Source organism: Muscardinus avellanarius, assembly GCF_963383645.1.
Source record: "Muscardinus avellanarius genome assembly, chromosome: 8".
NCBI classification, from domain to species: domain Eukaryota; kingdom Metazoa; phylum Chordata; class Mammalia; order Rodentia; family Gliridae; genus Muscardinus; species Muscardinus avellanarius.
Window position 1 is genome coordinate 110,224,039 of NC_137794.1, and position 12,916 is coordinate 110,236,954.

General features: G+C 39.5%; 1 protein-coding gene across 1 annotated transcript in view; it reads left to right on the forward strand.

Annotated features, from left to right (window-relative positions):
• FNDC1 (fibronectin type III domain containing 1) overlaps positions 1 to 12,916 on the forward strand; it is a gene marked incomplete at both ends in the record, with an annotated part of 90,516 nt that overhangs the window by 37,318 nt on the left and 40,282 nt on the right. Inside the window, 5 exons of the mRNA XM_080700800.1 lie at positions 2,871 to 2,969; positions 4,440 to 4,557; positions 7,225 to 7,412; positions 8,186 to 8,293; positions 11,270 to 11,458. Coding sequence (XP_080556926.1) covers positions 2,871 to 2,969; positions 4,440 to 4,557; positions 7,225 to 7,412; positions 8,186 to 8,293; positions 11,270 to 11,458 — 702 coding nt within the window. The remainder of the gene's footprint in view (positions 1 to 2,870; positions 2,970 to 4,439; positions 4,558 to 7,224; positions 7,413 to 8,185; positions 8,294 to 11,269; positions 11,459 to 12,916) is intronic.

Consider the following 12,916-nt stretch of genomic DNA (forward strand, 5'->3'; position numbering starts at 1 on the left):
TAGAATGGGATAAAATATTTCCAAATGCTATATCTGAAGGTATATTAATATTCCAACTAGAAATCCTAAAAATTAATAACAATCAAAGCAAACAATACAATTTAGAGATAGGTAAAAGACTAACATAAATAATGAATCTTCACAGATTACCAATCTTAGTTGTCTGTTGGATGGAAAATCTTGTTTCTCTGGTTCTGGTGTGTGTTACCTATTTCTTCTTTGTAGTTAATCTCTTTGAGTATTTTCTCTAGCGCTGGTTTTGAAGACATAAATTCCTTCAGTTTCTGTTTGTCATGGAAGCTTCTTATTTCTCCATCTAATTTGATAGAAAGTTTTGCTGGGTAGGAAATTTTTGGCTGGAAGTTGTTTTCTTTCAGAGTTTGGAATATGTTACTCCAAGCCCTTCTGGCTCTCATGACTTGGTTTGGGAAGTCTGGAGTGATTCTAATTGGTTTGCCTCTGAATGTCACTTGGCTCTTTGTTTTTGTTGCCTTTAAGATTCTCTGCTTGGCTTCCACATTGGTCATTTTGACAATTATGTGGCGTGGGGATCCTCTTCTCCGATCCTGTCTAAAGGGAGTTCTATAAGTTTCCTGGACCTGTGTATCGACCTCTTGCTCTATGTTTGGAAAATTTTCTGCTATTACTTCCTTGAAGAGATTGTTGATCCCTTTGGTTTCACTTTCTTTTCCCTCCTCTATTCCAATTATTCTTAGGTTAGCTCTCTTAAAATGAGCCCATATTTCTTCAATGTCAGATTCCTGCTGTCAGATATTTTTTTCTAGATTAGAAACTATGCGTTCAGTTTTGGAATGATCATCTTCTAAGAGCGAGATTCTGTTCTCCATGTGGTCTAATCGGTTGTTCATGCTTTGAATTGAGGCCTTTACTTCATTAATTGCATCCTTTATCTCTTTTTGGCTCTCTCTGAGTTCTTTTTGAAGCACCGCTATTATTTCTACAATTATTTTCCTGATTTGATCTTCTAGAAATCTCTGATTTTCTGTTTTATCGGGTTCTGATGTTGTGGGGTTGTGGGCATTCATTGCTCCAGTGTTATTCCTCTTTCCCATGATTTCAGAAGTTTTTGCCTTCTCTGGGTTCTTCCCTTGGGTCACTATGACTTCACTTAAGGTGCTCTGGATCTCGAGTCTGTAGTATCTCTGACCCCACTACTCCTTTACTGAGTTGTATCACAGAGTCTCTGTGAATACAGCCGTGAGGCTGGCGTATTTTTTCTTCTCTGGTTTTGAGTTCCACTCTGAGTCCCTGCAGCATGTGCTGAGCTCAGCCACTCGGAGCTTTAGGTGCTCTCTGCGCCGAAAGATCCCGCCTGGCTCACCTCGGCTTGCTGTAGCCATCCGGTGAATTCGCTGCTGCCGCCGGCAGTATGGCGCTGCTGCCGCATCCTTGGGCGTGAGGCCGGTGTATCTCCTCTGTGGCTCTGAGCTCTATTCTCAGTCCGCTTTCTCTCTGGAGCCTGGTGATTTTTTTGTTTCTCTGGTAATGGTGTTTTCTGGCTATGAAAGGCGCTGATTTTGTGGTAATGGAGATTGGTTGTTGGCAGGGCTCTTAAGCCCCGCTTTTCTCGGTCGCCATCCATGGCTGAGTAATTAATCATGTGTATGTATCACATTCTATTCATCCATCCGTCTATTGGTGGTCACCTGAGTTGGTTCCATAATTATTGTGAATTGTGCTGCAAACATGAATACACATGTATTGCTAGAGCATGCTGACTTTGACGCTTTTAGAAAGATACCAAGCAGTAGTTTGATTGGGTCGTATGGTGGTTTCATTTCCAGTCCTTTTAAGAACCTCCCTCCTGATTTCCATAATGGTTGTACTAATTTACAGTGAGATTGAAGTAGAAATAAAACCTTTCAAAACAAAGAAAAGCTAAAAGACTCTTAAATAATAACTAAGAAAAATGCCCCTAAGTCATTCTATGAAACAGCATCTTCTTGATACCAAAATCTAATAAAGATGCCACAAGGAAAGAAAATTGTAGATCAATATTTCTGATGAACATAGGTATAAAATTCATGATAAATACTAGTAATTTGCATTCAGAGCCACATCAAGAAGAGAGTATACCATAATCAGCCTAGTTTCATACCAGGGATGCAAGGTTCATTCAACATATGCAAGTCAATAAATTTAATCAACCCTATTTAATCAATCATAAACAGAATGAATGACAAAAACCACATGAGCATCTCAATAGACAGAAAAGACACTTGACATACCAATACCCATTTATACTAAAAAACTGAAGAAATTAAAGATAGGAGAAACTTAATCTCAGCATCATAAATATAGTATATGATAAACCCAAGGTCAGTATCATACAGAAAGGGGAAAAACTGGTTTACCTAAAATCAGTACTAAGACAAAGTTACTCACTATCAGTATTCATATCAGTATAGTACTTGCAATTTTAGCCAAATAATAAGGCAAGAGAAAGAAATTGAAAGGATACAAATAGGGAAAGAAGAAGTGAAATTACCTTTTTCCCTTTTCTTGATGACAGAGCCCTCTTCTGTCTCTGAAATAAAAATAATCTGGAAGAATTATGTGGGCACATGTGCTATTTTTCTCTCTTTCTTATTTCTTTTTTATTCCAGTGAGATAAAAACCCATTTTCAGGAATTATAAGCCAAAATTCATTCCCCAATTTCAAACAGAATAGTGTTTTTTTGAGTTTAGTTATATAGTTCTTGAGCTCATTTTAATTGTACTAAAGAAGTGGGAATATTCCTGGAAAGATGGAATGGAAAGGGGGGAGGGGAAAGGAACGTAGGCCACCAGGGCACCTGTGCTCCTGAGAAGCCAAGCTGTAGTCTCACACTTCACTTCTTGGTCCACAGCCTCAGAATCAGTGTACGTGGTCTCCCTGCAGTCCCTGAACTCCCAGGGACGGAGCCAGCCAGTCTACAGGGCTGCCCTCACAAAACGCAAGCTTTCAGGTATGTTCCCGAGGATGCATTTGGGTGAAGAGGCCAGTGTGTTTCCACCTAACGCTGGCTGTGATGAATCCCATGGACTTAGTGGAGGATAAAGAAAACAGGAAGGCAGAGTTAACCAGGTTTCGGGTACGTGTGTGTGTTTCATATGCAGAGACTGGAGTGTTCTTGTGAGAAGTCGGCTTCACTGTGTGTCTGCATGGCTTCACCTTGCACTAGTTTTTCCACGATAAGAGGATCCAAGTCTTATTCCATGTAAAGGCACAGTCTGACCCGTGCTCCTGGTGCGATCTCGAGTAAAGCAGGAGAAAGTAAAGCAAGCAGGCCATGCACACAAATGTTATTTCAGCCAACTTTGCATAAAAAGGCATTACCGGGAGTGAGCAAAAATGTAATTGTAGTTTGTAGTAGTCTCATTGGTGTCTCCTTACTAAGGGACATTTTTTTCCCACATCCAATCATGAGTTATTTTCATTTTATTCATATATTAACAGATTATATAAACAATTTCTGGGCCATATGCCTTAATTTTAAAAAGGCAACCTATACTCTGAAATACTCATTTTTATGAATTTATAATGTTATATAAAATTTATTAGGCTTTTATATTGTATAAGTAATATTCACATATCTGATGTTTCATTTTTATTATTTATTAATTGCTGTCTTACAAAAAGTCTCTGTTATCACTATTAGGATAAATATTTACACCTTCACTTATTAGGTAAAATTTAAATTCTTTTGAAACATGGTTTCTGAAAGTGAAAAGAAAAAACAAACAAACCAAAAATCCCAAAACAAAAACCAAGAGATGAAAAAGCAAGACTGAAGACATTTTGTGAGCCTTGGTTTGTTAGGGACTGAGCTGAGGCCATTCCCTTCATGACTGTGAGGTATCCTACAGTCAACAGCCTTTGTCATTCTATAGATCTCTGCAAGAAACTGGGAAACTGGATTCTATCTTATATCTGCACATAAATTTTAATCTGCCATGCAATCATATATTGTAACCCCATGTGATTCTTACAGCCGCTTGAACCAGAATTTTCACTTCCTGTCATGATTGCCAAGAAAATGCAAATTGAGTTTTTCTTCTCCTAAACCTTTACTCTTTATATTTCTCTTACTGTTTTTCAGAAATTTACAGGGTCTGTGAGCAAACGTTGAGTTGCTCGGCGTGTCTTCCACGAGGCAGAACAGCCTGTCTGTGTCATTTTGAACGTGGAATGGGTTGGGCAGCTTTCAAAGTGAACGGCCCACTTTATAGGCTGTGTTTAAGAACAAGGGTGGCGATTTTTGTTTTCTGCCCTGCGCTTTGAAATAATCTCTCAGCTTTCTTTTTATTTCACCTCACCTGCTAAGCATACGCAATCTAAGAGCTATGCAGGGTGAGTAATAGACTCTGAAGGCCAAACGCGCTCAGGCCAGAGCCCGTGGTTAGACGGCCTTCCGCGTGCCCCGCTGTCATTTCAGAAGAGGACGAGCTGGACGTCCCTAAAGACATCAGCGCCCGTGTCATGTCATCGCAATCAGTGCTTGTGGCCTGGGTGGATCCTCTTGTGGAAAAACAGAAGAAAGTTGTTGCATCAAGGTACTTTTGAGTATTTCTTTGTCTTTATGTATGAGGAATACATTTTTTATGTCCTAAAAAAACATATATTTAGCGATTTTACTTTCTCACTTACATGAATGCTGGTCTCTTTTTTTCTATTTTTATTTTCGCGGTACCGGGGATGGAACCCAGGGGCATCCCACCTCCGGGTGACACCCCAGCTCTATTTTTTATTCTTCATTTTGAAGCAAGGTCTCACTGAGTTGCAAAGAGCCTCTCTAAGTAGTAGCTGAGGCTGTCTTCAAACCGCGATCCTCCTGTCTCGGCCTCCCAGATGCTGGGATTTCAAGGGTGCACCACCGCGCCCAGCTGGTCTCTCCTTTGTAGCTGAACAGTAGACTAGTCTCTGGCAACCTCATGTCCATAATGTGAAGGTACCAGAGCCTTGTGTGTGCTACACAGAGCAAGACCTCACACCCACTTGCGTGGAGTTTGTGTCTTGTGTCTGGGAATTCTCTAGATTGCATTTCTTCCTTGGCCTCCATGTGGGCTTGGCTCCATCTCACTGATGTTTTGTTCACGTGCAGCGTCCGCCTTGGGGGTGCTCTTACTGAATTGTTGCAGCAGGATTTTTATGTAGGGACATTTGTCTAGTGCCTTACACCTGGCAGTTCCTCATTTGACATTAGTTGAACAATGAATCACTTCACGTCCGGCTCTTATGTGCATAACAAATGTTCTCAGACGATGATGTTATGCTCCTCTGGGTTTTGACTTCGTTCACAACAGCAATAGAAGAAAAAACAATCACAAGGTTAAAGTAATTTTTATGTTAAAGTGACACTGGTGAACATGACCATCAAAATATGGTAAGATCAATGAGTGAATGAGTAGTTTATATAACCAAGAGAAAGCCAAATATTTGATGGCTCAGTTATTAAATTTTGAATCCGTGTGCAACCAGGAAAGAGAAATAGACTTTAAAATGAATGGAATCTAGCTCGGCGTGGTGGTGCACACATGTAATCCCAGCATTTGGGAAGCTGAGACTGGAGGATTGCATTTTGTGGCCAGCCTCAGCTACCTAGTGAGGCCCTCCAAAATTTAGTGAGACCCTGTTTCAAAATAAAGAATAAAAAATGGGGCATGGCGTATAGCTCGAAGGTCAAATGCCCCTAAGTTCTATCCCCAGACCTGCAAAAAAAAAAAAAAATGGAATATACTGTTAAGACTTCATATACATGCACACACACACACACACACACACACACACACACATACATACACACTGTTATTCATGTTGAATATACAGTTCCTTTGACTGTCTGCTAGTAAAAAAGACATCTTCTTTTGAAAGACATCAGAGATTCACAATGGTTCTCTTAGCAACATGGCCTTCTCCAGCACAAGGTGTTCCTGGTTGCTACTGGGCTCCAACCTCCAACCTCTTGCTGAAAACCAAGGAAGGCTCGAGTGCTCTCCTGACTTATTAAATGTAACAAATAGCATGCTTTTAATTGCAGCAGATGCTATATAGTGCAAAGAGACCACAAAGAAAATTGCTTTAGAAAGGAATCCAATAAACAGCATTCACCACTCTTCCAGTGTTCAGGATGCCTGCCTTCTGGGGTTTTGAGTATTACTGCATATGGTCAAACCATATTTCTTCCCCTGCAATCACACACCGCAGTGCCTTTTACAAGCTCCTCTTGTCCTGCTCCATTTGTTACACATTTTTACTCCATCTCATGGTAATAAGTCTACTCAAAACCACATGCTTCCTTTCCTCCTGGACCTATAGAAAACATGCTGGTTGTAGCATGAAATGGATTTTTTTTTTTTTTTTTTTTGGTGGTACTGGGGTTCCTGGAAATCCTTCTGCCTCTGGGCTACACTCCCAGACCTATTTTTATATTTTTATTTGGAAACAGGGTCTCTTAAGCCAGCATGGCTGGCTTCGAAACAGCGCGATCCTCCTGTCTCCGCCTCCCAAGCACGGGGATTACAAGCGTGCGCCACCATGCCCGGCCAGAAATGGATCTTTTTAATCTTTCTTTTCTGGAGAGGTGGGAAATGTTGAGCCAGTTATGGTCCTTAATATCGTATTGTTACTTTCTATAGAACACACACAAACACACACACACACACACACACACACACACACACACACCCCACCTGAGAAGATAGTTGGCTCATAAAATCTGTCCCTTTCTAGGCCTTCCCTTTATAATCTCTGCTTGGTCTATTGAGTTGGAAAACTCTTTTGATCTCAAAACGGTATAATGTAGCTGGGTGTGATGGAGCAAGTTTGTAATCCCAGCATTTGGGATGCTGAAACAGGAGGATCATGGTTCAAGGAATGCCTCAGCTACTTAGGCTCTTTGCAAATCAGTGTTTCAAAATAAAGAATAGAAAATAGGGCTGGGGGTGTAGAATGCCCCTGGGTTCCATCCCTAGTACCACACACAAAAAAAGGTACAATGTTCCAAGTTTTCTAGGCCAATTTTATACAACTCTGGCTAGAACTTAGATTCTCTGAGCTAGTAACATAATCAAAACTTTAGATTTTTCTCCTTTTTAATTTCCTTACCTCCAAAGTCATCATTTAAGGGAAAGGAAAAAGAACAAGGGATATAGTGCTCTACTGCAGAGGATCTGATTGACTGGACACATTGTACTGTTGTATTTTTTTTTTTTTTTTTACAGACAGTACACTGTGCGCTACCGAGAAAAGGGGGAATCGGCCAGGTGGGATTACAAGCAAATTGCTAATAGGCGTGTGTTGATAGAGAACCTGATACCAGACACCGTGTACGAATTTGCAGTCCGTATTTCCCAGGGCGAAAGAGACGGCCAGTGGAGTACATCAGTCTTCCAGAGAACACCAGAATCTGGTCTGTATTTGAAATGGCCTTCAGAGTCCCTGTTTGGAAATTGCTCCTAAAATAAATTTTAAAGACATTCTAAAAAGCCAGCAGTGACGAAGGCCAGCACAAGCATTTTTTAAAGTTACGTTAACCCTAAATATTGGTACTTTCTCTACTTTAAATGCAAAAAAGTTAGGGTTTGGGTAAAAAATATTTTTTTAAAAAGAAAAATAAATGCAAAGAAGTTAAGGAACCATTTTTTCACATCTCCAGTCGGTTCTTGGCTGGCCTTTCCTGCTAACCTGTTGTCCTGACATGTGGAGCATAGTGATTCCCAGTGTGAAGCATACCTAGGTCATTGTCATGGCTGTGGGTGTCCCTGGTGACACCTAGCTTCTGGTGTGAGAGACCCATCTTTCTCAAGGCTCATATCGTGTTTGAGTCTGGGTGTGAATTTTTCTCTTTATCTAAGGTACTTTTATGTCTTTAAAAGTCACATTAGAATTAAATTGGAGCTTATTCTAAATCTTCTTTGTATATTTCAATATTTAGCCATGTGAGAAATTTTGGATTTCTAGGAACATTTCCTTACATCTGTCTAAATGCACTGTACAGATTAGTAAAAGCAGTGTAAACCATTCCACTCCACAGAGATCAAGTATAGGCTTCTGTCCAATGAATCATAAACTCAGACACAGTAGCTCTTTAGTAAGTAATGTGTACAGAGGGACCCTATGCCGGTTACTTTCAGGATATCTACTGGGGCATTGTGAAATGTGTGATTCCTTGTCGTTCTATAGCTCCCACCACCGCTCCTGAAAACTTGAATGTCTGGCCAGTCAACGGCAAACCGACAGTTGTCACCGTATCTTGGGATGCACTGCCAGAGACCGAAGGGAAAGTGAAAGGTAGGACTTTCCTCCTTTACACTCGGAGTTGTTGACTCTGATAGAGATTGCCTCACAGCTTTGGCAGTTAAAGAAGAAACAAGGAAGCAACATACGAATAAGTGGTGCACAGGGACCAGGATGCTCCTGCAGGGTTTTCATTGTTTAAGATCTGGATAGTCACAGAGGTGATTATTCTTTCCATCTTCCTCTAGGCAGGTGTTTTGGTGTTGCCATCAGTGGGGATGTTTCTCATTGCCCGGGTGCAACATTATTATCTTTACCCATTCTAATGACATCCTCATCTTTTTATGCTGCAAGCTTGTTATCTTGTACAAGTAGGACTGTAAAAGTCAGAGTTAGCTGGAACCTCTTAGCATCTTTCCTGGAACCATAAGTACTTTTAGCAACCTTGAAAAAAATCAGACAACTTCTGGAAAATGGGTTTATTTCCTATTTGTCAGCCTTTGTTTAGAGAAAATCAACATACCACTAAAATAGAAGAAAACACTACTTCTTTAAAATAATAAAAGTTACAAAAAATAAGAAATCGGAAGCTGTCCCTAATATGCAAAACTAGGGAGAAATGGGTCATAGGAGGAACTCCATATGAAGGAGATTCTATAGATGAGCAAATAAGGCGACCTGAGGGGATGGGAGGGAGGAAGAGGGAAACTCTCTAATGCACATGGTGTGCTTTAACAAACATATCAAAGTCAATCACTAAGCCAAACATGAGAAGGAGGGAGGGGGAAGGAATGCAGTGGTGATTGGGTAAGGGCTAACTGGGTGATGTGCATGTACGTCTCCACCATCTTGTATCCCATTAAGATGTATGATGACAATGCACCAGTAAAATTTTTTTAAAAAGCTAAAAAATGAATAAATAAAATAATTAAAGTTGAATAAAATAGTCACACTAGTTAAATTAAAAATAATCTGTTGGGAACACTAAATATGCACACAAGTTTTTTTCATTGCAATGTAAAAGCATGCAAGAAGCTTTCAGAAGCCTAGAGACTTTTTAAAGAGTCATCTCGGGTTTTTTTTTCCCCCTGGTATTGCCTACACAAATGTACCCTAATGGTAGGAAATAATGACATTTTTATTTAAGAAAGAAATAGTTTTTATTGCCATTAGGTTTGGGGAGACAACCTGAGGTCTAATATGCCCAGAAACTATGAAAAGTTAGTATAAACTTAAAGAAACCCAGAAAATTCCTACTGGTCTCCTTTGAGAATGTCTTAATTAAAATATTAAATGGATCTTTTTTTTTGCATTCGGCCATAAGTCGCCTTTGCTGACTTTCAGGGGCTGTGGAGGTTGAGGAAGGTGGCCCTGGACCGGTGTTCCCTGGACTTAGTGCTCCATCAGGTTCCAGCTTTTAAAGAATAGACTGTATGATTCTTGCCTGTTTTTTCCACACTGGGACAAATCAGAAACAAATGAAGAGAATAAATATTTAGTTAGCCCCTTTAAAGCATTGTTTTTAAGCCAGTTGGAACATTTGATCCCTCTGTGGTAAGTTTGCGATGCTGAAAAGTACCTCTGAAAATAGAATAACAATAGTCTTTGGCCAACTGTTCTTTTAGTTCTAAACAGACAATTATGACTGAATTTGTCCCCATGCCACTTATCTTTTCCATTCCACATCTTAGCTTATATTCAGAGCTCTTTGGTGAAGGAAGTTCCTGGTCATTGATTAAATATTGCGGAAATAATAATAGCCACTGAATTTTTATATGTGAAAGAACTCATGTATCTTAATTCTGATTAGTTTTCCTGAGGTTGTAGGGATGGGACTAAAATTTATAATTACATTAGGACTTATCCAATGCATAAGAAATGTAAAGTATAACAGGAAAATAGGTACTTTGGCTCAGTTAAATATTTTTTCCAGAAGCATTGAAGCCATTAAAATTTTTGAATTACAAAATTTTATAGACAGTGAGTTCTTCTCTTAATTTTTACTTTTGACCACCACAAATGACTAGCTTGCTCATTTTCAATGAGAAAAGAATGTTGTATTTTTTCAAGACAAATGATGTGAAAGCATTTTTGGTTAAAAGTTCTTTTTTTAAATTAATGTACTTTTTAAAGATTATAGCTTAGGAAAAAAGAAAAGATCTCCCATTATTCTGATATGTGCTTAATTTGTGATTCAATTACTATTCTTAGGCCATATTAACATTAATTTGATATGTTCTGTAATTCTTGAGTTCATCGAGATTAAAATAGGGATGGTAGGATTTAGTTGAAAGTTAAAATTATGCTCCCAAGTATGACTTCGCATGTTACAATATTTCCATGCAATTAAGGAGATATTTTATTTAGTTCCTTGGGCTATATTTTATATGAATTTCAAAGTTAAAAAGAATTATATCCTTTTACATACAACCAATCAAAGATGGAAGCATAAGACATCACATCAACCTATTACTCAGCCGCTTCACAGTTTTAAATACTGTGAAACAGCCTTATCAGCATAGATTAAGGACTTTTAGAATGCTTTCAGAAGTGAAATTATGTTCCAAATACAGAACGTTTCTGGCTTAAGGTACTAATAAAAGTCACCTAGTTTGATAAACAGTGACCCTCAAAGATGTCAAGAGGTTTTAGTGGTTGTCACCTCTTTTCCTTGATTACTTCTATTCAGGGGATGCCAATCTTACCATAGCAAGTTGGTAAATAAATGCAGAAAAAGTTGTCAATACTTTTGGTAAATCGTATGGACTCTAGCCTCCCGGGTTCCGTGGGTTGAATGTGTTTGGAGTAGCCAGGTGTCAGCTCAGGAGCTCCGCGTCCCCGTCTAGCCACTGCATGTATGTGAGCTCAGCGTCCGCTGCATCCTCTGTCTGCCTCTTGACTCGGCGTGCATTGCCAGTGTGCTAAGTTTTAGTAATGCACGTTCTGATTCATCCTGCCCATACAGTCTGTCTGCTGGACACAGGACTGTTTTCAGTTTCCTCCTTCCAACCGTCTGCCAAATCATTTCAGAATACATTCTCTCATACGCCCCGGCCCTCAAACCATTCGGAGCAAAGTCGCTCACCTACCCCGGACACACTACTTCCGCCCTGGTGGATGGCCTGCAGCCTGGGGAACGCTATCTGTTCAAAATCCGGGCCGCCAACAGGAGAGGCCTGGGGCCGCACTCCAAAGCCTTCGTGGTCGCTATGCCAACAAGTAAGCATCAGTGTGTTCTGGCCTGTCTTTGACCTCTCCATTCCCGCTGTTTGTTTTGTGTTACTTTGAATTGTGCTCTTGGGTTTAGAACTGCAAGCTTGAAAATATGGGAGGCTAAGTTTGCGTATCAATTTCTGAAACACTTTTGCAATCCTTTTAGAAATTAGTTTCCTAAGGACTAAAATGTTATTGGTTGCTAGTAATGTTAATATTATAGAATTATCAATGTCTTAAATATATGATTCACCTTACATCACTATTTAAAGTGAAGCTGTGTTGACAGGGAAAGAACATTTTGCAAGGATACTGTGATGTTTTTCACTGGTAGCCCTCTCCCACATAGCATTTAAAAATCTCAGTTTGTATTCCATTAGTTTGGGGTACAACTTTACTCAAAAGAATTTTGATTGTCTGGTTTATCAGATCAGTAACAAAACCAACAAGTTAATAGAGATCCAGAAATGGAATGGGCTGTTTCTGAGCCATATTTTCTTTTTTGCTTCTCCAAATTTAAGCCAGAGATGGGCAGCTCTCTCTCCTTCAGTTGGTGCTGTGAGGACCCATGGTATTCTGGAGAAAACTGAAATAGACACAGTACATTCCCTTTGCGGCTCACTGTGATGTAAATCCCTTCCCCAGGCAATCCTGTTCTCAAGACAGGGTGAACTGTAGGGTATACTTAATATAATATTTGGCCTATCCCAGGAGTCTTTATTTCAAGCTTTATTTTGGAATTGCAAACGTACTCATCATGAAGGGAATTTTAAGCAAAAAGGAGGAAGCAAAGGGGACTCTTTTAAGGTCTCAAAAATTACAAATTTGTTCCTTACCCTTGTCACTTGTAAATTACACATGTACATTTTCATACAATTTTGAATATAAGTCACTCAACTTTTTGTTTCTGGCTTTTACATATTTCTTGACTATTAATAACAGCTATATGTATTTGTAATATACTGACATTTAGGTTTTTTTGTGGTTTTATTTTTTTTATTGTAATGGAGATTGGTGTGTAGCTCCCAGGCATGTTTTACTTGGGAGCTACACACCCAGCTATTTTTATGTATTTTGATGCAGGGCCTCACTGTTACTGAGGCTCTTGCTAAATTGCTGAGGCTGGCTTTGAACTTGCAACCCTCCTGTCTCAGCCTCCCAAGTACAAGGATTATAGATGCGTATGTACCACTGTGCCCAGATGGCGATTAGTTATTTAAAAATATTTCACCATAAGATTTTGCATTTACAAAATCACCAAATTATAGTCATCCCTCAGTGTTCTTGGGAGGTTGGTTCCAGGACTCCTTTGATACCCAAATCTGCAGATTTGGGTCATATAAACTATAAAGTATCATATAAAATGGAGTAGTATTTGCATGCAACACATGCACATTCTCCTGAATACTTTGCATCATCTCTGGCTTACAGTATCTGATACAATGAAAATGTTGTGGAAAGCCA